The 27,107-nt window shown below is 46.6% G+C and overlaps 1 protein-coding gene across 1 annotated transcript; it reads left to right on the plus strand.

Annotated features, from left to right (window-relative positions):
* Positions 1–21,878: 21,878 nt before the first annotated feature.
* Positions 21,879–26,687, plus strand: Fam136a (family with sequence similarity 136 member A). Its single transcript, XM_008823246.3, has 3 exons — positions 21,879–22,035; positions 22,838–22,978; positions 25,581–26,687. The coding sequence occupies exons 1-3, from the start codon at positions 21,949–21,951 to the stop codon at positions 25,767–25,769; spliced, it is 417 nt and encodes a 138-aa protein (XP_008821468.1). The 5' UTR covers positions 21,879–21,948; the 3' UTR covers positions 25,770–26,687.
* The last annotated feature ends 420 nt before the right edge of the window (positions 26,688–27,107 follow it).

Consider the following 27,107-nt stretch of genomic DNA (forward strand, 5'->3'; position numbering starts at 1 on the left):
ATACGGTCTCAGTTTTTAGAAAATATTTTATTTAATATTTTTATTTTATGTGTATGAGTGTATTGCCTGCATGTAAGTGAGTGTACCTGTGTTGTGCAACACCACAGAGGTCAGAAGAGGCCTTCGGATTGCCCTGGAACTGGAGTTAAGGACGGGTCATAGCCACCATGTGGGTGCTGGGAATCGAACCCGGATCCTCTGCAAGAGCAATCAGTGCTCTTAACCACTGAGCCATCTCTCCAGCCCCATTGCTCCTTTTTAAACAGTGAATTTCAAACTCTTTCCTTCCTCCATAGGTTGGTTTGGGGTGGGCTTGGGGGAATGGTTGTTTGCTTTTTAGGTTTCCTTTTTTTTTCATTTTGTTGGGGTTTAGTGTCCCTGCTTCTTGGGGTGCTAAACCCATACCCAGTCTGCTCTTGACTAGCCCTGCCCTGCTCCTCTCCCTAACCCCCAAAAAAATCTGGGTTTGCAAAGACACACCCAGTTACTGTGCTCACCCCACCCCCTCTCTATTCGTCAGGCTCAGTCTCCCCATTGTGTCCAGGCAAGCTACAGAACAAAATAATGGATTCTTAGTAGATGATAGTGTCGCCTGTCTCCTGGATTTCAGCAACCCGAGTTATGCCTGGCATCCGCAGTCAGCATTTTGTAGGCTTCTGTGACATTTGCCAGCTCACCTCCCACTTCTCTCAGCATTTGGGGAGGAGAAGGACAGAGAGTCACTCTTGTCAACACTAGTGAGAGCATCCTTCTCTGAGAGGCAGAAGAGAGATAATTTTCACCCCATGAATCCGGAAGCCTGAGCTCCTGAAAAAACACATTCCCTTGTTGCCTGACCTTTCCAGAAAAAGGAAAAGTAGACAGAAGCATCCCCTGTTGCCTGACCTTTCTAGAGGGAAAAAAAAGGAAAAGTAAAATAACTGAGTAACCCCGGAAAGACATTTTTATTGAGAAAGCCCTGCCTGTCATTCCCCGGAAGCCTGTGACTTCCCGGCCCCTTCCAGTGGCTCAGCACTTTCCTCTTGGGTCTGGAGTCGCAGGCTTCTGGGAGCTGCTCCACGGTGTGCAGGGTATCCACAGCAAGCCCCTGCCCACTCTCCATCTGCAAACTGAAAATTTGCTTACTTTGTAGTCCTCCAGCAAGATCTCACCATAGGCTCAGAACCTGGCAGGTGAAGGATACCACAGAGCTACTGGACTCTCTGTGGCTTTGCCATTCATGGGAGCTTGAGGCAAGGATGAAATGATATAACAAAACAACACGCTTCCTGAGACTTGACAGCCTGGTTTTAACCTTCCCTCCTCCAGTGCTGGCAGCAGAGCCATGAATAGTTTTTCAAACACTCCAAACCTTAGCTCCTTCTTATTAAACGAGGGAATTTGGTGGGGTGATGCCAGGTAGGGCTGTTGTGATGAGTTAGCATTGTGTTTTTGTAAGAGTTTGCTTTTGGTAACAGGCTGGCTAGTTTCATATCGGTGGTTATTTTAACTATCACTTAATTTTTTTCTTTTTAAAAAATATTTTATTATTTTTATTTTATGTGTATGAGTGTATTGCCTTCATGTATATAATTGCACCCATGTCATGCAAAGCCTGGCAAACCAAAAGAGGGTGTCAAATCCCCTGGAACTGGAGTTATAGACAGTTGTTAGCTGCCATGTGAGTGCTGGGAATCGAACCCAGGTCCTCTAGAAAAACAGCAAGTGTTCTTAACTGCTGAGCCATCTCTCCAGCCCCCACTTGATTTTTTTTTATTGTGTGTATGTGCACACATGTGTGGACAGAGGACAACTTGCAAGAGTCCATTTTCTCTTCTACCATGTGAGTCATGGGAACTGAGCCATCATGTATAGATAATCACAAAACAAAATAGAAGCAACATCTAGAAGGTAAAAGTACTAAAAGCTCAAAGGCTCCCCATCCACTAGATTAGTTAGATCTGAATCTTCTTTGCCAATAATGTGGGGTCATCATGTCCTGTGTAAGAATTGTAGATTCTGGCCCTGAGATGTGATTCAGTTGGTAGAGTGCTTACCCAGAACGCACAAAGCCCTGGATTCTATCCCCAGTGCCACATAAACCAGGCATGGTGGCATATGCCTATAATCTCAGCACTCAGGAAGTAAAGGCAAGAGAATCAGGAATTTAAGAATATCTTCAGCTACATAATGAGTTCAAGGCCAGCCAGGGCTACATGAGACTCTATCTCAAACAAAAAACTTGTAGGGGTTGTCAAGATGGTTCAGTGGGTAAAGGTGTTTACTGCCAAGCCTGAGGACCTGAGTTCCATCTCTAGCCCAATATGATGCAAGGCTAGAGCAAGTTGTTCTCTGACCACCATATGCACAAGATGGCACATACACATGCACACACAAAATAAATTAAATGTAATTTTTTAATTTTGTAGGATTTATAACTCAAATATCTCACAGGAGGCTGGATATGGTGGTGTGTGCCTTTAATCCCAGCACTCAGGAGGCAGAGGCAGGTGGCTCTCTATGAGTTCAAGGCCAGCCTGGTCTACATAGTGAGTTCCAGGCTAGCTGGGGCTACAGGGAGGCCCTGTCTCAAAAAGATTTTTTAAAAAATGTCAAATGGACCAGTCTATTCTTTGGAACCTCTGTAAGACATTCATTCCATTTGGAACCTTCTATGGTTCACTTCCCCAATCTCACCAGAGTGACCTGGTTCTTTTATGACAGGTTCCCAGATAGAAGTTTCTTTTAGACTCCAGAGCCTGAAGTATTGGCCATCTTACTCATACCCTCTCTCTGGATTGTTGCTTTATGTTTATCTCACAGCACTGCCCTGACTTCCACTTATCTACAGGGTCTTCTTTCTTCTTTCTCCCATCACCGTGGCTCTCCATCTCTGAAAGTCAAGTTCATCTTTCTCTCAGCCTTGCGTGAGCCCATCATGAAGCCTATCCATCCTCTCATCCCAGTTGTGAGCTCAGTCCGGAAGAATCTTCATAGTTTGGTGCAGCCTCTTTTCAATGTTAGAACAAGTGTCTGGGCTTGTTGTAGAGCACACTTTGCTGTAGACTTCTAAATCATCTGTTAGCCCTTCCTAGGCTGGCAGTCATTGTTGTAGGTGTATCCTTTAAGAGTTAAATCAGGGGCGGAGAGATGGCTCCGCAGTTAAGAGCACTGGATGCTCTTGCAGAGGACCCAGGTTCGGTTCCCAGCACCCATATGGTAGTTAACAATGGTCTGTAACTCCAGTTCCAGGGGATCTGATGCCCTGTTCTAGCCTCCTTGGGCATTGCACATACATGGTTTACTTATATACATGCAGTCAAGACATCATACACAGAAAAAATAAAAATAAATAAATTTTTAAATAGTTAAATCACCAACATTTAATAATTATTGAATAGTCAGGAGTCACAGAACATGAATAGAACACTTTTTTAAATATTTTATTTGCTATTTTTATTTTATGTGTATGAGTGTATTGGCTGCATGTATGTAAGTACACCTGTATCATGCAATGGCAACAGAGGTCAGAAGAGGGTGTCAGATCCCCTGTAACTAGAATTACAGATGGTTGTTAGCCACCATGTGGGTGCTGGGAACCAAACCCAGGTCCTCTGCAAGAGCAGCCAGTGTTCTTAACCACTGAGCCTTCTCTCCAGCCCCAGAATACTCTTGAATCCTTTCTCTGCAACTGCCATATCTACTCAATGAAAACTCCTGGAAGGAATGGCTGTTGCCTTTCTTGCTCGGCTAAAGAGGTTCGAGGAGGCTGCTGAAGGTAGAAATTCCAAGCTCTGGGAAGGAGCCTGACGTGGAAGCCTTCTTCGTCTCTCTCCACAAGGTCTTGTTCTTGCTTATTTTCATCCTCCTTTTTCTTTGTTTTTCCCTTTTCTCATCATCTGGTAAATTTTTCCCCTTTCTCTTTTTCCTGTTTTCTGTCTTTGTTTTTCATATTCATGTTTCTCCTCAAAGAGGTTTAAGTAGTGTCTTGACCTGCATACTGACATGAGGGAGAAGGTGCCAAATTCACTAACTAGTGTCCTTACAAAGAGAAGGCCATGAAATAACAGCCAGAGAGAGGCCCATCTGTCAACACAGGCAGGACTGGAGTGCTCAGCTGAGAAAGCCAACTGCACCCACAATTTATGCCTCTCTTTTCCTGTACCCACTCAAATTCATAGCCCCAGGAAATCACAGAAATATTAGGGGAATCTATGGATTCCCAAGATATTAAATACTGGCTTGAGTGAATCTTACCTCTAAGGAATCAGGTGACCCTGGCTGACACCTAAGCAACATTTCAATCATCTCCAACAGACTGACTCAAGGCCCTTACTTTCCCTATATTCTGTTTTCAAACATTAGTCATTCATTCACTAAGCACTGAACAGAGAACTGGCCACACGAGAGGCACCGAACAGGAAGCACTCGAGACTCAACAGCACAGTGAACAAGTGACCTGTGCCCATCCTCAAAGTGCTCCCAACTAGTAAAGAATGCTAAAGAGGAAAGCTCAGAAGGCAACAGACTGTGGTCAGGTGAGCAGAGGGAAGAGGAAGTGCCCAGCCTTTGGACACTCCCAACGGCTCACCAGAGGGTCACAACCTGACGTAGCCATAGCTGGCTAGTACTATCAGGGACCCTCTAAAGCCCTCCTTTCCTCTGGACTTCAAGACCCCATCTAGTTACTCACAGTTCCTTTGCAACAAGGAACAGGCTCCTCCAATCTCCACTGTAGCCATCCTCACCTATGGATTCTCCTCCCTGCCTCCCCAACTCCAGTACAAACCAAAAGGGGAGGGCAGTCCCCTCCACCCTTTTTCTTTCTTTGGTCTTTTTGAGACAGGGTCTCCCTGTAACCCTAGCTGGCCCAGGACTTGTTATGTAGACCAGGTTGGCCTTGAACTCACTCACAGAGAGTGCCCAGCTCTCTGGGCACTCTTTTTCTTATACCACTCCCGAAAAATGCACTACCCAGGAATCTTGATTTTAAGGACTTGACCAATAATTACTATGGAATAATAGGAAATTGATAAAATGGATCTATGCAAATGCAAAGATTCCTAAATCTTACCATATTCTTTTTTTTTTTTCCTTTTTTGAGACAGGGTCTCTCTGTAGCCCCAGCTGTCCTGGAACTCACTATGTAGACCACGCTGGCCTTGAATTCACAGAGATCTGCCCGTCTCTGCCTCCTAAGTGTTGGTATTAAAGACATGCACCAAGTGAGATTTTTTTAATGTATATGAGTATTTTGCCTCCATGTATGTACATGCACTCATATAATTCAATGCTCATGGAAGCCAGAAGAAGACACTGGATGCCCTGGAATTGGAGTTCAGGACATTTGTTGGCCACCACGTGGGTGCAGGGAACCAAACTCAGGTCCTCTGCAAGAGCAGTCAGTGCTCTAAACCACTGAGCCATCTCTCCAGCCCAGTCTTACCATGTTCTTAAAGTCCTGGTCTTGAGTCCGAAATTTCCTGATCTTTCCTGAGGCCAAAAAAAAAAAAGAGTCTATTTCACAGTACGAGGAGACCCCAGTGGACTTCCATGCTCCACATGCATACCTAACCAGCATCCACCATCTTCTCATGAGAATATTCTCTTATACCAGTCCCTCCTTCCAAACAGCCTGAAATCCTGACTGCCTTTTGTCTCCTAGGCAATTTGCCTCAGTGAGGCTTCAGCCCCAGGATGTTCTGGAATGCCATGCCTCCCCTTTCCTTCACAAATGCCTTCTTTTTATGCCTAAGCAAAGCAAGATCCTGCTCCTAGAAGAGGCTGGAGCCTCCGAGAACCATGTCTTCTGGTCTCCATATTGTTTTCGCTCATCTCCAGTAAACTTAAGCACCATGCCCTGTGCCACTCACCCTGCATACAAGGGCTGCCTGAGCTGGCTCAGCACACCACCCTCACTATCCCTGTGTCTCCTCCCAGTTCTCCTTCCAGAAGTCCCTTTCCAAGGCTCAGACCTCCATCTGATGTTGGAGGACCTGACACCTCCCCAGACTAAACCATCTGAAATATTCCCTTTCTCTCCCAACTCTTTTCCTTGCCTGTGCAGGAACTTAGTGTTATCCAAGACTTATTTTATCTTTTCAAATACATTGTTTGGGGTTTTGCTGCTGTCGTTGTTGTTGTTGTTTTTGAGGCAGGGACTCCTTGTAGCCCAAGCTGACCTGGAACTCACTATATAGATCAGACCAGCCTCAATCTCATATAGAGACTCCTGCCTCTGCCTCCTGAGTGCTATGATTAAAGGCGTGTGCCACTACACCCAGCTTTAAATACATTTTAAATACATTTGTTTGTTTATGGGAGAAGGAGCATGCACATGCATGCACATGTGGAGATCAGAGGGACAACTGTAGGAGTTTGGTTCTCTCCTTCTACCATGGGGTCTCAATGATTGAGCTCAGGTTGTCAGGCTTGGCAGCAAGTCCCTTTAACCACTGAGCCATCTCACCAACCCCTATCCAAGATTTTGAAGCACAATAATCTTTTGTGTAGGACATGGTGGCTCATGTCTTTAATCCTAACACTTGGAAGACTAAGACTGGAAGATCACTGTTCAGACCAGCTTATCTTACATAGCAAGCTCCAGGGCAGTCTGAGTTACAGAGACCTTGAATCAAAAACCAAAACCAAACAAAAGACAATAACTTCTTGATTCTGTTCCCTCTGAAGTTACCGGCTGCCCCTCACCCCTGACACACACACACACACACACACACACACACACACACACACACACAGATACACACACTGGGCTTCCTATGCCATTTGAAAGTCACCAGTGACCTCCTGGTTGCCAGATCTGTCATTTTGAGACAGGGTTTCATATGGCCTAGGTTGGCCTTGAACTCAGTGTGTAGTTGAGGGCTACTGATTCTCCTGCCTCTGCCTTCTGAGTGCTTACAGGCATGTACCACCACACGCGGTTTATGAGGTGCTAGAGATTGAATCCAGGGCTTCATGCATACTAAGCAGGTACTGTCCCTAATAAGCCATAAATCTTTTTTGTTTTTTTAACAGAGCATAGGGTAGTGGTTTATTTACAGAAGAGTGGGTACCCCACATTTACAGCTGCACCGTAAAGTCCACACTCAAATACAGATCCCCATGACCTCCCGACCGCCGCACAGAATTGTGAGCGAGGTGCCTCTTGGTGTTCTCCTAAGCCACAAATCTTACAAGTATTGATTTCGTTGCTGTACTTGACCCTGAGGACCATCCCCTCTTCTTGGAAACTATCCCAGCTCATGCCACCATTCCCACTGGGTTCTTTCTCTCACCTCTCAGACCACTTCCTCTTAGTCCTCCCTCTAGCTCTTCTCTCCAAATGTGAATAGTGCTGGTTTTCTCCTTGCCCTCTTATCTTTCTGACTTTAGACACTCCCCAAACAATCCTGTTCACTCACACATCTCCAGCAGTCTCTCAAATATCCTTTCTAACCACACTGTGTTACAAATTATGGGTTTTGCACGGGTACTAACAGTAGTACTATCCTACCTAAAGCCTGCCAACCCACAGGCACCAGCTTTCAAAGCAAATCCACTGTGCAAGGTCTTTTCTGCACATCACTCACCAGCTGGATTCTCTTCCCTTATAACATCCACAGGGCCTCATACCCTGTTCCTGCCACCACAGGTTCCATGCAAGAGGCAAAATAACCAAACTTCACCTTAAGCCAACACCAAATTCCTCTGCCTTCCCAGTACTCCCCATCCCAGCACTGTATCCTCCGGTCAAATGATGGGCTGTCTTGTGGCAACAGTGCCCTCTAGAGGAATGATCAAATTGCTGTCTTCAGTGGATGTGGCTGCCTGTCTCCCATCCCAGCCCTCTCTACACACAAGAGGACTTTGTCACTCCAGCCATCATCTTTGATCTGAGGTGGGGTTGATATCATGATGGAAGTAATGCTGTGTGACTTCCAAGGTTGGGTTAGCTTCTGCTGGGTTCTTGATACCCTGATGCATCTTTTTAAATTTATCTTATTTTATGTGTATGAGAGTTAAGCCTGCATGTATGTAAGTGCACTCATGTTGTGCAGTGCCCACAGAGACCAGAAGAAGTCGTCAGATCTCCTGGAACTGGAGTTATGGATGGTTGTTAGCTGCCATGTGGGTTCTAGGATTCAAACCCAGGTCTTCTGCAAGAACAGCCAGTGCTCTTAACTGCTGAACCATCTCTTCAGCCCCTCCTGATGCATCTTCATCAAGGATACTGCCCTAAGGTGGGCAGGCTATGAGGAAGCCCAAGTCAGCCCCTATAGAGAGCTCACAGGGAAGAGAGACAGCTGATTCAGGCACCCTGCTGCAGCCCTACATACTTACTAATATGAAGACACATTTGCGTCAGAAGGGCCCGACTGTGCCCTTTTCAAATTCTTGCCCCACAGAAAGTGTGAAAGATAATAAAATTATTTTTGTTGTTTTTAACTACTAAGCTTAAAACACACCACACAACACCATACCACACCACCACCCCCCCCCACACACACACACATGAATGCATGCACTCATACAGGTACATAGGAAGGTCAGAGGTCAATCTCAGGTGTCTTCCTCAATCACTTTTCCAACTTATTTTTTGAGATAGGGTCTCTCACTAAGACCTGGGGCTAGCCAATTTGGCTAGGCTGGCTGTCAGCAAGGCTCGAGGATCTACCCATCTCTGCCTCCCCAGCACTGGGATTACAAGTACATACCACTATGCCCAGCATTTTTACATGGATGCTGGAGATAGAGCTCAGGTCCTCATGTTACCAAATGAGTCGTCCTCCCAGCCCTTAAACCAGTACATTTTTAGATGATCTTGCCATTCCAGGTCTGCTCCTGCTTGCCTTCTGAAATCAGACAAGACTGGATGCATTTGGGATGGTGTAGCTATAGACTGAGATGACTTCCTGTGCAACCATTGGTACATACAGATCAGTGAGAGCAGTGGCCATGAAATCCACCCACTGACCAGCATGTCTCAGAATGAAGCAGAACAGAACAGAATGGATTGGAAAATGTATAGATGAAGAAAAAGTAGTGATTAGAGACTTTTTCAATGAATATGCTTGCTTATCTATATATATCCTGAATCAAGATGGCACTTAACACCCATTCGTAACCCCAGTTTCGGGGGTTATGACATCCTCTTCTGGCCTCTGTGGGCATTGCATGTACATGGTTACACTTACATACATACAGTCAAAATACTCATACACATAAAATAAAAATAATTTTTTTACTTTTTAAAAAATATTTTATGCCAGGTGTGGTGGCACATGCCTTTACTCCCAGCACTCTGGAGGTAGAGGCAGGCAGATCTCTGTGAGTTCAAGGCCAGCCTGGCCTACATAGTGAGTTCCAGGCCAGCTGGGGCTACAGGGAGACCCTGTCTCAAAAAGACCAAAAAAATTTTTTATTTATTATTTTTATTTTATGTGCATGAGTGTATTGCCTGCATGTGTGTTAAGTGTACCTGTGTCATGCTATGCCCAAGTCTTCATACTTGCACAGCAAGCACTTTCCTGACTCTGAACCATCTCCTCAGCCCCTCAACAATTTGTAATTACATTTATTTTTTTGTGTATGTGTATGTATATGTGTGTTTACGTGTGTATGTGCATGGTGCACACATGTCACTGCAGGTGGGGGCAGTAAGAGGACAATTTTCAGGGGTTGCTTCTCTCTTTCCACCATGTGGGTCCTTGGAATTGAATTTTGATCATCAGGCTTGGCGGTAAGTGCCTTTAGCCACTGAGCCACCTCACTGCCCTCATGAATTTCTTTAAGAACAGCCAATACCTATATTTCTAGAGACTGTAATGCTGAGGATCCAGTTCAGAGCTTTGAGTATGCTGGGCAATCTCTCTTCTGCTATATCCCAGCTCTACCTTTGTTTTTTTTTAACAATTATTTTCAAGAAGGCAATATGCAAATAAGATGCAGAATTCTAGAATTATTGAGAGACAATAGAAAAAGAAGTCTCAGTTGGGGATGTGGCTCAGTTGGTAGAGTACATGCCTCGCTGGATTCCATCCCAACAACACCTATAATCCCAGCACTCAGGAGGTGGTGGCAGGAGGAGCAGTAGTTCAAAGCCAGCCTTGGCTATAAGTACAAAGTGAATTCAAGGCCAGCCTGCCTCAAAAAGAAAAATGGAGGCTGGTGAGGTGGCTTAATGCGTAAAAGCGATTACAATGTAAGCCTAATGACCTGAGTGCAATTCCTGGAACTCGTAAAAATGGGGATACAGTAGCATACATCTGTGATCTCAGCGTTCCTACAGTGAGATGGGAGGTGGAGGCTGGCAGGCTAGCGTTTGCACTGCAGCAGAAACAAGACAGACCCCCGCCACAACAAGGTGGAAGGAGATAACTAACTCCTAAAAGTTGTCTTCAGACCTCCACACACACACACACCTTGGCACACACGGGCCTATAAACACACACACACACACACACACACACACACACACACACTGTCAGGGTAGCCTGCTGTAACAACAACTTCATGTACACAGGCAATCTCATCAGAGCAACCAAAGCCCTAGTTTTGCCCATCTGCATGTAGTCTGAACTCCAGCTGATCTGCTTTACCAAAGTTACAGAGGACATCACATAGGTATGGGTCACCTGCTGAGACCTCCACGTTCTTGTATACAGGAACAAAGACTTGGACCAGGAACACATGACACATGGATAGCAATAGAAATAGAGACAGTTTATTAAGAGAGAGAAACAGGGGCTGGAGAGATTGCTCAGTGGTTAAGACCACAAACTTCTCTTCCAAAGGGCCTGAGTTGGGTTCCTAGTACCCATGTGGGAGGGTCTCTTGGCCTGCAACTCTAGCTCCAGGGAATCTGACACCTCTGGTGTCTTTAGGCATCTGCACACACACATATATATACACAGAATTAAATAAAATGATGGGGGGGGGTGGAGAAACTCCCAAGGGACAGGTCTAAGGCTCCAAGGCACTGAACCTGAATCTCCATCCTTTACAGGTCATTTGCATAGCCCTGCCTTCTCTGGCCTTTGGAGATCCAGGTTCTTTTCTTCTGCAGATGCTGTTTCCACTCTTAAGTGAAAGGATTTCCGTTGATTTTTCTCACATACCAATGTTGAAGCCTCTGGAGCTTCCCTCTCCTGCTCTACCTCAGAAAGACACCTCTCTCCAACTGTGCAGTGGTTTACGTGGGTGGCATGGCTAGACAGGGAAGCAGGAGAGGGCTTTCTTGAAGCTGAAGGAGGTAAGAAGGAAAAAAAAAAAAATCCAGTGCAGCAATCAGACTGTCGATACCAAAGACAGAGTGACTCAGGGCAGGTGACTGACAAGCAGACTCTGAGCTGGGATGGGCCAGCAACAAAAGCCCTAATGCCAAGTGGAAGGAATGTGTCACACAGGTGACCAGGTGAGGGCTGTCATCACAGTAGTCAGGTACTTCTAACTACAGATGAGCAACCTGTCAGAATGGAAATGAAATCCACGTCTGCTCCCTGCCATGGTACCACCTTTTCCATGCCTCCCTCTGCCCAGCTAGTATCTCTGGGCAATGACAGGGCCCCGAGTATCTGTGGATACAGCATCTGAGAGTTAGCAAAATAACCATGTTAAGTGTTGTTGAGTGAGCTGTCAGGCTTCACTTTCTCCCCTGTACATTCATTAGGATGGAATGTTCTGAGAGAATTTTCATTGCTGAGGAGTCACATATGCTAAGCAAAGTTTTATATCTAACCTACATTCCCAGTCACAAAAGAATTTTGTGTAATCAAAGGAGATGGCTTGGTGAATAGAGCACTTGCTGTGCAAGCATGAAGATCAGAGTTCAGATCTCCAGATCCCACATAAATGCCAGGCAGGCAAGCATGACAGCTGCCTGCAATCCCAGCACAAAGAAGAGAGAGACAGGGGATTCCTAGAGCAAGCTGGCTAGCTAGACTCCCCAAGTCAGTGAGCTGGGATCAACAAGAGACCCTGCCTCAGTAAATATATAGAGAGAGTGACTGAAGAATATACCCAATGTCAACTTTGGGCATGTGTGTTGGGATAAGTCAAGAGTGCCTGGAATATAGAGCATGGCCGCCAGGCTGGATACTTCCTAATGAGGGTAGCAGGAAGCTGGCCTGCTCCACTCGGGACACTGTCTCTTACTCAACAACCCCCAAGCAAAACTATTAAGCCTCTAATCCTTTAATCCTAACTGGGTCCCTTGTAGATTATGCAAGTGGAGGACAGGACAAAGGCCATGAAGCCTTAGTAGCCTCCTCCCTCCCCCTACCTGCCAACCTGCCAGAAAACCCAACCCCTGCCTCTTTGTCTGCAAAGATTTCCTATATAAACCTCTGCTTCCACCATAATAAACGAGCTATCCACTGACACAACCTCCTGGGTGTTTTCTTCCTTGTGCCGCCCAAGGCCTCCCTCCTCCCACCGGTTTCTCTCCTCTTCCTGACCTTCCACTACAGGGACTGGTGCACAAGGTCTCCCGGTGTTGGGGTGGGGGGCCTTATGTTTCCAGAAGGAGTCCATTATGGTGGGAGGCATGGTGGCAGAGGTGGCCAGAGCAGAAAGCTGAGTGCTCAAGTACTCACGTATTCAACCACTTGCAGGAAGGAGAGAGAGAAAGAGAGAGAGAGAGAGAGAGAGAGAGACTAGAGCAAGCTGGCTAGCTAGACTCCCCAAGTCAGTGAGCTGGGATCAACAAGAGACCCTGCCTCAGTAAATATATAGAGAGAGTGACTGAAGAATATACCCAATGTCAACTTTGGGCATGTGTGTTGGGATAAGTCAAGAGTGCCTGGAATATAGAGCATGGCCGCCAGGCTGGATACTTCCTAATGAGGGTAGCAGGAAGCTGGCCTGCTCCACTCGGGACACTGTCTCTTACTCAACAACCCCCAAGCAAAACTATTAAGCCTCTAATCCTTTAATCCTAACTGGGTCCCTTGTAGACAGGACAAAGGCCACGTAGCCTTAGTAGCCCCCTCCCTCCTGGAAAACCCAACCCCCACCTCTTTGCCCTGAAGATTTCCTATATAAACCCCTGCTTCTGCCATAATAAATGAGCTGTCCACTGACACAGCCTCCCGGGTGTCTCTTCCCGTTGTACTTACCGCCCCCGCCGGAGGCCAGAGGCCTCCTTCCCGGCACTGGTCTCTCTCCTCACCCCGACTTCCCATGACCAGGGCTGGTGCGCAACAGCCTCCCAGTAGCAGAGGTTCGGGCCGAAGGGGGGGCCGACACAGGTGCACCCACACACATGCAAATATGCATACTGACACCACACACACACAAAAAAAAATAAAATTTTAAAAGAATATTTATTTGATCAAGAAATGTATTTATTGGGAAAAACTTAGAAATCCCATGAAACAGTTGAAAGAAAATTATGATCACTTCTAATACTAGAGGCCTGTGTATGGTAACAATTGTGGTATAAGTCTCCATGCTTCTCATCTATGCATATGTAATATTCATAGTCCAGGCTGACCTCAAACTCACTATATAGTTGAGTATCACCTTGAACTTCTGCTCCTCCTGCCTCCACTTCTGCAGTGCTGGGACTACAGGTGTGCATTACAGCTGGTTTATGCAGTCCTGGGGACTTAACCCAGGAATAGAGCCGCTCCCCAAGGCCTGTGACCACCTCAGCTGGTCTTTTGACCAGGTTTACAGTATCAGGCATGAAATCCCTCCTGTGGAGCAGGCCTCAAATCCAATCAGAAAGTGCTTGGTTCACACCATAACTAGATGATAAGACCCTATTGCTTCACACACTTTGGTTGCAGGTCATAGAGAAATCAGGCTGGAACTGACTTAAAAGCTTCCTCCCTGCTGACTAGCTTCCATTCTCCTGAAAGGTGCTAGACAGGATGCTGGGGGAGAAAAGGCAGCAATGATTTTACCCAGCACTGGGCTCTTCATGCCACAATACTACAATACTGACCTTTCAGGCAAGATGTATCCACTGCCACTGAACCAAGCACAATGGCAATAGCTTTTGCTGTTTTGGGGGCCCCTGGAGCATCCATGACCAATAACTCATAGAGAGATACCTAGCGCCTGGCTCACTTAAAATTTTCACTTAATAACCTATGTCTTCTGGAGGAAGCACTGACTACCCACACTGGGTAAATCCAAACTTCTTTATTGGGGGGGGGGGGCTGGAGATATGGTTCAGCAGTTAAGAGTACTGGCCGTTCTTAACCCAGGTTCAAATCCCAGCACCCACATGGTGGCTGACAACCATCCAAGACCAGTTCCAGGGGATCTGACGCCCTCTTCTGTCCTCCATGGGTACTGCATGACACAGGTGCATTTACACACATGCAGGCCTAACACTCATACACATAAAATAAAAATAAATAAATTGCCAGGCGTAGTGGCACATGCCTTTAATCCCAGCACTCGGGAGGCAGAGGCAGGCAGATCTCTGTGAGTTTGAGGCCAGCCTGGTCTCCATAGCGAATCCAAACCAGCTGGGGCTACAGGGAGACCTGTCTCAAAATAAATAATAAATTAATTAATTAATTAATTGATTAAATAAATCAAAAAAATTTTTAACTGCTTTACTTTTGTTTTATGTATGAGTGTTTTGCCTGCATATATGTAAGTGCACCACATGTGTGTGATGCCTGTGGAGGCCAGTAGAGAGCATCAGATTCCCTGGAACTGGAGTTACAGTTATCTGCCAAGTGGGTTCTGGGAACTGAACCTAGGTCCTCTGGAGAAGCAGTCAGTGCTCTGGGTATTAGGACAACAGAGGGGAAACAGTGCTTCTCAACACCTTGGGTGCATGTCTCCCACCCCAGCACAGGCCACCTGCATGGCACTCTTCCCACCAATCAGCACACCCCAGGGTCCTATTCAGCTACATTACCTTAAAGACCCAAATAAATGTGCACATCTTCAAAAGTAGAAGGAATCTTTTTTTTTTTTTTTTTAAGTGACCCACAGTGGCTCTGGGCCCCACAGGAAGCAGCTGCTTGTGCTCAGGCCCCTTGGGAAGGAGCTGCTTGTGCTCACCCTGTTAAACCAGAGCTGTCTCGGCAGTGTGAAGTGTCACTGACATCCAAATACTCATAGAGAAACAGCTTCCAGGCCACCTGTCACTCTTCCTGTTAAGCAAGATGTGTTTGTAGGTCTTCCCTTCATAGTAAAGTATTCACAGCAGATGGAACAAGTCCTTGGTAACTCTGGGGGCCCTTGTAAAGTCCCACTTCTGATCCCTGGTCCCCCTGGAGCCCAGGATCCACATCAGCCCCACCACCCCCACCCAGTCTTCAGAAAGACTCTGCCGTGACTTTGGTCTCCCAAAACCCTGCCTTGGACACTACTGGGGGATGGTGGGAACTTTAAGAGGTGGGACCCAGTGGGAAGAAATTGAATATCCTTGAAGGAGATACTGGGATCCAGCTCCTCCTTTCTCTGCTTCCCCAGCCCCACACGCCACCATGATGCACCACGTCCCACAGGCTCAAAAGCAATGGGCAACTGACCCTGAGCTGAAACCTCCCAAACCATGGGCCAAAGTAAACCTTTCTTCCTTTTTTAAGTTGACTGTCTCAGGTATTTGTTTATAGTAACAGAGAGCTCATTAACACAGCCTCAGAATGTTATCTCCTTCCTGCTGATGCTTCATATTTGGATTCATGACATGCTTCTCTATTAGCAAAGGGCTTTCAGTGGTAGAGTATATGGGGGGGTAAAGTGATGGAAATTGCAGACATGGTTTAACCAGCTCTGCCCATTTTACACATCATGAAATTGAGTTCCAGAAAAAGGAAAGCCTAAGACCAGCACAGATCCAAAGGTGTGTATTGAAGTTCCCCAAGCAGACCTACACTGTGATGAGAAGCAGAGCCCTCTAGGTTAAGGGTGTGGTAGACAGACTCAGGTCCTCCAGCCTCTGGATACTTCCCCAGCAGAGGCCATCCCATGGAACCCCACAGCACCGTGGTACCCAAAGCCTGACTGTGTGGTCTGAATATCCAATACCCCCTACAGGCCCATGTTAGAACACCTGAGCCCCAGCTGGGGATGGAAGATTGTGGACTCTCTAGAAGATGAGCCTTGCTGGAGGAAGTAGATTACTTCCTCCTGTGCACTCTTTGCTTGCTGACTGTGGATAAGTTGTAATTGGCTGCCTCAGGCTCCACCTCACATCTTCCTGCCTTGATGAACCAAAAGCCAAAACAAACCCTTCCTCCCTTGAGTTGCTTCTTGTCAGATATTTGGTCACAGCAACAAGTTTGGTAACTAATGCGCTGGCCTGCAACAGGCTCCACAAATTGTTATCCACACCATCACTGTTTGCTATGGCAACCACACTAATAAGAGGGAGAGAGAAGGAAATACAAAATTTCCAGCAACAGTAATCACTGTTTACCTCACTCCTCACAGACACTGACTCCCAGCCATCACCACACCCTACAATTAATAATATTGTCCACACTTTACAGAAGGGAGGAGGGAAAGGGAGGAGCTCTGTCACTGAAGACCATATGGTCAGAGGCTGAGCACACGCGGAGCAGTCTGGTGCTCAGCACAAGATGGAATCTGTAGACGGTGTTTCAACAGCCCCTTCAGCTTGTGATCCACTCCGTACCTCAACTCCAGACTTCATGAGCTCTCCCGACCACAATCCACAGTAAAAGGTCATGATTTGGGGACCGGAGAGATGACTCAGTGGTTAAGAGCATATACTGCTCTTGCAGAGATCTTGTTCATTTCCCAGCACCCATATCAAGTAGCTCATAACTGCCTGTAACTCCAGTTATAGGGGATCTGATGCCATCCTCTGGTCTTTGCAAGCACTGCACTCACATGCATATACTCACACACAGACACACAAATATGCAATGTAAAATAATAAATCTTTTGGGGAGTTTTTAGGGGGAGTTGTTGACTATTTTTTGACAGGGTCTCCCTAGTCACAGCCCACCAGGAAGTCATGATTCGAACCAGGGTAGCCTCAATCTCACAGAGATCCACCTGCCTCTGCCTCCTAAGGGCCAGGATTAAAGGTGCATGCCACCATGCCCAGTATATAATAAATCTTTTTTAAAAAGAAAGAGAGATTGGGACTGGAGAGATGACTCATCAGTTAAGAGCACTGACTGCTCTTGGAGAGACCCAGGTTTGGTTCCCAGCATCCACCTGACAGGTAACAATTATCCATCTCCATTTTCAGGGAATCTGACACTCTCTTCTGGCCTCTGTGATCATTGCATGACATGGGTGCACTTATATAAATGCAGACAAAACATTCATACAAAATATATAAATTAATTAATTAATTTAATTAAAACTTTTAAAGAGATTATGATTTTATATTTACTGTGCACAGCTCTTATCTCTCTCTCTCTCTCTCTCTCTCTCTCTCTCTCTCACACACACACATCCCTGAAATAAACACTTTCATAAGGCAGTCCTTTAGCCCAGGCAGATCTTCTAATCTAGTATCTTCTCTTTCACCATTATCTGTTCTGTGTTTCCTACAGCACTAGTTACACTGAACAATGGGGAACAGAGACCCACACTGGTCAGAGGCCCTTCCTGCCACCTGCTGCTCTGAGGCAGCTGTCACTCACACTGAGTCTCTGGGTACCTGCAGGGTAGCCTGAGCCCCTCTCTGTCAAGACCTACCACACAGCCGACACCTAGGCCCTAGGCCGACACCTTCCACAGTCTGGTCACTGTCTTAGGACTCTAAAGGCACCTGTGCCCTTGCCTGGAGTGCTCCCCTGAGGGTTCTGGTGCCCCTACCTAGAACTTGCTCATTTGTATTATAACTTCTGTCCTCCTCCATGTCACATTGCCCCCTAGCTCTATGTCATTAATATGTTCTTTCATTACTGGACTTGAGAAAAAAGGAAAAACATTTCTGTGGGCATGTAGAAAAGATACAAGAGATTTATAAGGGGGAAATACTGATTATCATTAAGTTTTTCAGGAGCAATGCTTTATGCCAGGAGAAACTGGAGCAACATATTTAAGATATTTGAGAAAGGGCTCAGTGGGTAAAGGAGCTTGCTGCCAAGCCTAACAACCTGAGTTCAATCCCCGGGGCCCACATAGTTGAAGGAAAGACCTGATTCCCAAAAGTCTTCCTCTGATCTACACATGAGCATCATGATGCACCCACGTTCACACACATACACACATACATACACACACACACACACACACACACACACACACACACACACAAATAAAATTTTTCAAGACACTCAAGGAAGCAAATATTAACCAAGGATTTATAATGCTGAAAAACTTCCTAAAAATAGTTAAGTTTATGCCGGGTGTGGTGGCACATACCTGTAGCACTTGGGAGGCAGAGGCAGGTGGATCTCTGTGAGTTCAAGGCCAGCCTGGTCTACATAGTGAGTTCCAGGACAGCTGGGGCTACAGGGAGACTCTGTCTCAAAAAAAAATAGTAAGTTTTCTTTAGTTGTGCATAATGATATGGAAACATAAATGCAAAGCAAGATATTGTCAAATGTATACAATTAGTGTGATTTTTAAAAAAAAAAAAAAAAAAAAGCTACCCACAGAGGAAAAAAGACTAGAAAAAAAGAAATCCCAAATAAATGAAGGTGAGAGTATTGTCCTGGGGAGTCACAGAGTAGGAGAAACAAGTCCTAAGCTCCCAAGTGAGCCTGAGACAGTTTACAGTTAAATGATGTGCGGAAATAAACATGAGGATGAAAGAAGGGAGGGAGGGAGAGAGGGAAACAAGGAAGAGAGGGAAGGAGAAAAGAAGGGAGAGAGGGAGGGAGAGAGGGTAATGAAGGAGAGAAGGAAGGAAGGGAGGGACAGAGGGAGGGAGGGGAGATGGCTCAGTGGTTAAGAGTGCGCCGGCTCTTGCAGTTTGGTTCCCAGCACCCGTGCCTGGTGGTTCACAACCACCTGTAACTCCAGCTCCAGGGGATCTGATGCCCTTTATGGCTTCTGTGGGCACTCATAAACACATGGCATATATACACAAAAATAAATAATCATAAAAATAAATACTTTTTTCCTGGCATAGTGGCACACACCTTAAATTTCAGAACTCGGGAAGTAGAGACAGGTGCATCTCTGTGAGACCAAGGCCAGCCTCGTATCCATAGTGAGTTCCAGGCCAGCTGGGGCTACAGGGAGACCCTGTTGCAAAAAGACAATAAGTGAATGAATGAATGAATAAATAAATAAATAAATACTGTTTGAAATTTTTTAAAGAGAAAGGGGAGAGGGAGGGAGGGATGGGAGAGGGTGCTAACTGCTTAAATAATTATTGGATTGGCCCATAAAAGTTCATCAGTATCAGTTGGCCATAGCTTAGCCTCTGGATGACACTTGCTGTTAAATTCAGGATTAGAAATGAGCAATGAGGATTTGCAAGGAGCAGAAAGCCCCCACTCCAGTGAATAGGAAAGAGCATTGGCCCATTCCCAGGAGTCTGTCTCTGACTGACTGGCTCCTGACAATTGCTGGGTTCCTGGAGGCCTGAGCTCACAACCCATCCAGAGAGATATGGGAGGGGGTAGAGACTAGGTAACAGAACCTGGGACACTGATGGCTCAGAGGGTTCCAGCTAGTTGGCCAGGGCTAGGGTCAGATAACCCTCCAAGCATTCCTATTCCCAATGCAGCAGGACAGTAATGCAAACAGACATCTGGCTGCACCTTCTACACAGAGCTCAAACTCTCCCACTCCAACCGCTGACACCAGTCCCACCTCACCCCATCCCCCCACCTGTGCCTCCTCTGTGCCTCCCAGGAAAAGCTTTCCACATCAGGAATCAGCCTTCATAAGTACAAAAGAACCACTTATCCTGCAAACCCAGCCAACAAAGTTGCAAGAGACTTTCAAATTCATTTCAGTGTGATTAACTGGGCTCAGTGTAGAAGTGTGAAACTGTGATACAAGTGAGAAGTTTCAGTATGCTCTAAAGAACTAAGTAATCTGGAGACATGAAGTCAGTCTCAAGAGAGACTTCCTCCTTCCACAGTCTGGCATCCACCCTGTTGAATGGGAAGTCTTGAGCCACCAGTATGTAGATGTTTGAGAACCTTCACCTCCCCATGCCTTGGTTTTCTGCCCAATAGGAGGAAAACAGTGAAAAGATAGTCAAGCAAATCCACGCAAAGCATTTTGAAAGCACCTGTCCCTTTGGGTAACTGTTGCATCGTCCTGAGTCCAGTTGCTGCTGGGAGCCCCTGCAAGCTTAGCGTGAAGTGGTGAGCATGTGTTGCCCCCAACACTGGCATGTGGGAGACAGAGCGCCCAGCCATGCAGGCACACGCTTTCCTGAAAGGACAGTGGTTCTGAGTGTGGCTGCTCCTCCGCTCAAAGTAGAGTTGGCCTGACATCTAGTGGCCAATTGCAGAAATCCCTGAAGACCCCTGCAGGGCCCGTTCCTTCAGGTCCTTTTCTGTTCCAGGCACTTCCCCCTAAAGCTTCAAGCTTTTACACTGCTTTGTCCACAGCAACTTCTCAGACCTGCCTGATATTCTCTTCCGCTTTTTGTATGCCAGGCACACACCTCCTACTTCAATCCAAAGATTCAATGCAAACTGTGCCTCCTCCTTGGGGAAGAAATTTCCTGAAGCACCCTCACTTCTTTCTCCCCAGTGGGACTGCAGCCCTTCCCACACTGCCCTCAGCTGTATACTTACCCTTCCTCACTGCCGCTCCCCCTGCACCCCAGTCCCTACCTAGCACAGTGAATGTATAAGACAATAGAAATGGGGGTGTGAGAGAACAAGACAGACAAAACCAATCCAGTTCAGAACCAACTCAGTGCTATTGGCATACACACACTCTACAGGGTATCTACACTCCTGCCTGTTCTTGAGGCTAATTTTGGTCATCAGAAATACATGCAGAAATATACATCTGCCTATGATCCAACATTTGTGAATATTAACCCAAGAATAAAGAAAATCTGTATCTACAAAAGAGTTCCTCAAGAGTGTTTTTAGGGTTTACTCGTAACTAATAACTGAACAAGATAAAATTTTCCAACAAGGAAACTGGGTGAACAAATTTTGGTATGCCCATTCAGTGTACTCAGTAAAAAGGAACCAAAGCCTTGTGCAGAGTGAAACCAGAGTTGAATAATCACGAACATATGAAATTTTAGAATGATAAAACGGAATCTATATGACACATCACGCGAATTGGGGGTGAAAGAATGGGTGAGAAAGGGAAGAGACTGGCAAAAGGTATGGCTTGCTGAAAATTCACTATGCTGACTGGGGAGGTGGCTCAGCCCTTACTTTGCAGGTCTGAGTCCCTGGATTGCACCCCGACTTACTGAAAAGAGAAAGGAAGCTGTACACCCCAGAGCTGCTAATTACGTTTGTTTGGGTTCTTTTGTTTTTTGAGACAGGGTTTCCCTTGTAGCCCCAGCTGGCCTGGAACTCACTACGTAGACCAGGCTGGCTTCTATCTCACATAGCTCTGCCTGCCTCTGCCTTCCGAGTGCTGGGATAAGGTTCACGCCACCACGCCGGGCTCCATTAACCTTTTTTTTTTTCTAACTGGAAGGGATTGGAGAGAGGGAAGGAGAGGAACAGAGGGAGGCAAGCGGCAAGAAGGTCCTTGCCCTCCCACCAAGAGCCAAGGGACGGCGTGCAGTTTCTGGCCCTGGACGCCAGAGGACGACGAGGGCTCATGAAGAGAGGGCGTGGCGGGAGGGGCCGCCGGTCAGGGGGCAAGGCGAGGTAGCGAGGGGCGGGGCGACAAGGGACAGGGCACAAGGGCCAGTGGGCGGGGCGGGGCCGTCGAGGGGCGGGGTAGGCAGGGGCCGAAGTGCAAAGGCTAGGAGGCGGGGCGAATCAGCAGGCCTACGTGACCGGAGGGACGGTGGGTGTGGCTGCGAGGAACAGGCTAAAACAGGCGAGGGCGGGGCTTGGCGACGGGGGCGGGACGCAGCCGGTTCACGCGAGCGCCGGAGCGGCGTAGCTAAGGGTCGCCATGGCGGAGGTGCAGCAGCTCCGGGTGCGGGAGGCGGTGGACGCCATGGTGAAGAGTGTGGAGAGGGAGAACATCCGGAAGATGCAGGTAGCGGCGCAGAGCGAGATCGGAGCACGGCCGTCCCTCCTGCACAAGGCGGGGAGGCCGCCTCGCCCGGGTGCGGGATTGGGCGCTCATGCGGCAGGATGACGTCCAAGCGCCCGGCCTTTTCCACCCGCGGGGCCGGAGTTAGGGATATTCTCCACGCTTGCCCCAGGCCGCCTCTGCGGGGATCTAGCCCGAGACCGGGAGGGCTGGGCTGGGCTGGAGAAAGACAGCAGGCCGCAGCTCCGGTCGGCCCCGCGCTGGCTGAGATGCTGTGACCCCTAAACTTCGTGGGTGTCGGCCCCGCCCCCTCTCCAGGCGCCTGTTTTCCTTAGCGCTGCTTCAAGTCATCGATTGAGGCGGTGGTCGCCCTGGTGGGACGCCGATGGCCCACCTCTGCATTTTCATCCAGCCCTGCCGAGGGGGCGACCTGCACAGTGAACTGTCTGCAAGAAACACTTAGTTTTTGAGACAGGGTCTCATTTGGTTTCAAGGCTGGCTTCCTGTCTCCGCCTCCCGAGTCCTAAAATAACAGGCATTAATCCCCCACATCTGGTTTTTATGCAGTTCGGGATCAAACCCAAGGTTTCGTGCATGCTAGGCCAGCGCTCTACCGCCGCCATATCACCAACCCAGAAGCACTCTGAGCAGGCACTCTTGTTATCCCAGTCCTAGTTAAACAGTCCTGATGTTCGAAGGGAAGGTGAAAGCAAAGGGAAGCAAGGGAGATGCATGTAGCCGCATGGCCTCCTGACCTTCGTCCTTCCTTGAGACCTTCTAACGGGGCTCCGCCCTCCCTCCCCAGGGCCTCATGTTCCGGTGCAGTGCCAACTGCTGTGAGGACAACCAAGCATCTATGCAGCAGGTACACCAATGCATCGAGCGCTGCCATGCCCCTCTGGCTCAGGCCCAGGCCTTGGTGACCAGCGAGCTGGAAAGGTTCCAGGTGAGGAATGTCCCAGAGGTCACGAGTCCTTGAAGAACTTTTGGTAGGAGATGACAAGCATTTGTTTGGAAAGCTTGGCTTTGGGATCTTAGTTTTGTTAGCACTGGTGGCAGTCCTATGGCTAACCAGTTTTTGTTCTTTTGGGAAGAAACCCTGGAATTGAGTGCTGTTAAGATGCACCATATTTTCCATAGAAACAATCATGTAAAAGAAAGTTACCAAAGTTTTGTTGTTAGGTGTGTATCTGTATACTGCGTAGTATAAAACTCCCTAAAATGTATATTGATTCATTTTAATTTTTTATATTTTTTCCCTTTCACAATTTGGTACATGTGATGTACTTGGAGCCTCCTCCACCCCTGGACCCTTTCTTACAAGTCAGTCTCCTATTTTCATGTCTTTTTTAATGATTCACCAAGTTTAATTAGGGTTGCTTGCATGAGCATGAGTGTGGGGTTGTTCACTAGAGAATTGGTTACTTACCAGTGGGAACATCCCTGAAGAAAAACCACTCCCCTTTTCTCCTGTAGCCTTCAGCTATAGTAGCTTCTCAGCTAGGGGTGGGGCCTTGTGAGCTCCTCTCCCTTAATTCATTTTAAAATAACAGAATTCCCTGGAAAATGGACTAAGGTATTAGTCTTTAAAAAGTACAGATTAGGGACCAGCAAGATGGCTCAGTACTTGACACATAAGCCTAACAACCTGAGTTCAATCCCCAGACTCATGTAAAGGTGAAAGGAGAGAACCAACTCACAAGCTGTCCTCTGACCTCTATATGTGTGCCACATACACACGGGTAATAAAATAAAAAAAGATGCCAATTAGAGGAAGATCCTACCAGTATTTGTAATTTAAACCCTTACCCAAAACTGCACCTATGTGGGACACCCAAGAGGCTTCATGGCACTGAAAGGTCAGTTATAAGAAGTATTATTGTTCTGGGTTGTGAGACAGGGTCTCAGCTCTATAGCTCAGGCTGGCCTGGAACTATTAGCAGTACTTGCTTCTACCCTCCCAAATGCTGGGATTACAGACCTGTGATACCATGCCTAGTTTAAACATTATTATTGGTTCTTGATACCTGACTCAGGCCCTTCCAAGGACACAAGGAAATCTTTTTCCCTCCCTGGAACAAAGGATATCCATAACTTCATTCTACTCCTTTCCTCTAAGTATATTTTTGTGGGATTTGGGACCAAAACGCTCTTCTGTTAACCTGAGCTTCCATTCACATGACAGTCACACCTAACGTGGGATACACTTTTACACTATGCTATACACAATTCTTCACAATTACTGCCTTTGTGAAGGAGTAACTGCAAAGGTTTCCCCCTTTTTTTTTCATTTTGTCAATAATTTCTGGATGCAGTCATAGAGAAGTTGGTTATTAGCAATTTAACTTTCTCTTTCCCTTTAGCCACTCCAGGGGGTCTCTCTCCCTCCCTCCCTCTCTCCTTCCTTCCCTTCCTCCCTCCCTCTCCTCCACAGAACTACTCTGTGGATGTGGGCACCTCCATGGGTCTAAGCCCAGCAGTGACTGCTCAGTTCTCCTCTGTCTACACTGGCACAGTAGTTTTTCTGCAGCAGGAGTTTCCAACCTATGGCCTATGGTCCACAGTCAGTGCAGGCTAGCTATGAATACAGCCCAAAAACCATTGTGAGATTTGTGTGTGTGTGTGTGTTTTTAAAAAACTGGATTGTGCATTTCTCCATGATGAACTTTATAGGTGACAAAACGACCCAGAAAAGCCAAAAACTTGTCACTGCCACCGCCCCACACCCCTAGCTCCTGACTTCACCTCTGAACCAGATCTTATTGCTGAACTCCAGATTCATATATCCCATTCCTTCATTAACAGTTTTGCTTGTTGGACTATAAATTCAGTTTGAGCAGGAACTTTGTGTTTTGTTCATTTCTGCATTCCAAAACAGAAATAAGCCTGGCACTTAGTTAAGTGCCTAACAAATGTTTGAATTGTGTGCAAGGACAGATATTAAAGAATCAAACATGGGCTGGGGAGATGGCTCAGCAGCTAAAGCGTTTGCCGTTGTAAGCCTAATGACTGGAGTTTTGATCCCCAGAAATCCATTCAGGGTAGGTATAACTGCCTACCTGTAATTCCAGACTTGGAAGATGGAGATGAGGCTCCCCAGAGCAAGCTGGCTAGCAGGACTAACCAGATTGGTGAGCTCTAGGTTTGATTGAGAAGCCGTGCTTCAGGGAATAAGGTGAAAGAGCAATCCAGGATGGTTCCCGACACCAACCTCCTGCCTTCACATGATGGAGCACACCCTCACAGATGAAAAAACATGTATACACATACATGCATGAGAAATGGGAGGGGAAAAAAAGATGTTTGTCTTAACAGTAGCCTCTTACTGCTGCTAGTATCTTCTGTAGCATTCATTCTCTCATTCCCCTGCTTTCTAGTACTGCTTAGTCTGAGCCATCCCAGGGACACCTTCCGTTTTAGTTAAGAGAATCATTAACTGACAAAGATAATCTGTATCAAGCCTATAGCCAAGGCCTGACACATGATCAACACTCAGTAAATGAAACCAGCCTCTCAGCCCTTCTCTTCCCTCTTCCTTCTTGCCATAGGACCGTCTGACCCGGTGCACCATGCATTGCAGTGACAAAGCCAAAGACTCAATGGATGCAGGCAATAAGGAGCTGCAGGTGAAGCAGCAGCTGGACAGTTGTGTGGCCAAGTGTGTGGATGACCACATGCACCTCATCCCAACGATGACCAAGAAGATGAAGGAGTCTCTCTCATCCATTGGAAAATAAAAGTCTGCCAGTGACCACTGAGACTGAGGGCAGGAACTTATTTAAAAAGAAGAATGGGAATTTAGTCTGTTAAGCAAATTTATGAGTGAGGAAACTCAGTGTGCAGCAAGTTCCAGGCACATCCCACTTGCCTCTGGACGACAGTTCCTTTATATTTGGATTCTAGAAAATGAAGTGGAAACTGGTGCTAACATTTGAGTCAAAGATAGCACAGGGGAGTGTTTCGGATCTTGAATTTCATGTGCAAGTGCTTGTCCTGGCAGTAGAGATTGCCCTTGTACCAAGGTCCCAGATTCTTCTTACTACAGGCTGCCAGGTTCCTTCAACCTCCCAAAGATCTGGTACAGTTTGAGGAGAGGTGTGTCTGTTGCCAACCTTCTGTTTACCAAAAAGATCACCACACTAGCTTGCATAAGCTGTGAAACATCCAATAGACCAGTAATTTAGGAGAAAAAAGGTTCCCTCTTCAGATCGTCATTTGGTTTTGTCTTGTATGGAGGGACATGAAGTGGATTAAGAGTATGGAATTGGGAGAGGAGTTTGGAAAATTTTGGAAGGTGTCTTGTATTTTCTGACACCATAATGTGGGTGTCATTTCCTCAAATTCTTGCAGCACATTTTTCAATCTGGAAACCCTGCAGAAACACAGCAGTGTCAACACTATGTGAAAAACGGCTTCCTTCAGTGGCTTTCTGCAGCAAAGGGACCTAACTGTCTTGCATTGACACTGTCCCCCAGTAAAGAAAGGTTTGTCACACACATAGCAGTATCTGGGATTAAACAGTATATTAGGAACTGCTAACTAACTGAAAAGTACTGGACTTATGAAAACCTGGATTTGAAGAGTAAAAGCCTGAACCCAGCATTGCTCACTTAATTTTACTGACTTGATAGAGCCTCTTTGAGGTAATCCCCTAACAGGACAAAAAGTAGCAACTTGGGCCAAGGAATGCTGTGACTCCTGTAGAGCAAAAGAAAGGCACACGCCTCCCATTTACCAAATGCCATTTTTGCCTGGGGCCTTTGCACCATACAGTGTTCTGCGCCCCACCCCCCCAAGGCACCTTATCTTTTGGATAAGGGTACCATGTTGTTTTTGTACCAACCTCTTACTTGAAATGGTAATGTAGCTGTTTGTTTGCTGTGTCAAACCTGTGATGTATTTTCCTAGATGTTTGGTTTTTAAATAAAGTTTCATTGTCTCCAATTATTGTGTTTCTTTCCTACTATCTGAAGTAGTGAATACACTGTCAGTATGCTGTGGAATTTTTAAGGAGGTCCTGAATGCAAATTAGTTCTGTGTTCTGATACAGAGATGGTTCACTGTAAATGGGAAAA

Source organism: Nannospalax galili, unplaced genomic scaffold, assembly GCF_000622305.1.
Source record: "Nannospalax galili isolate Female #2095 unplaced genomic scaffold, S.galili_v1.0 scaffold269, whole genome shotgun sequence".
NCBI classification, from domain to species: domain Eukaryota; kingdom Metazoa; phylum Chordata; class Mammalia; order Rodentia; family Spalacidae; genus Nannospalax; species Nannospalax galili.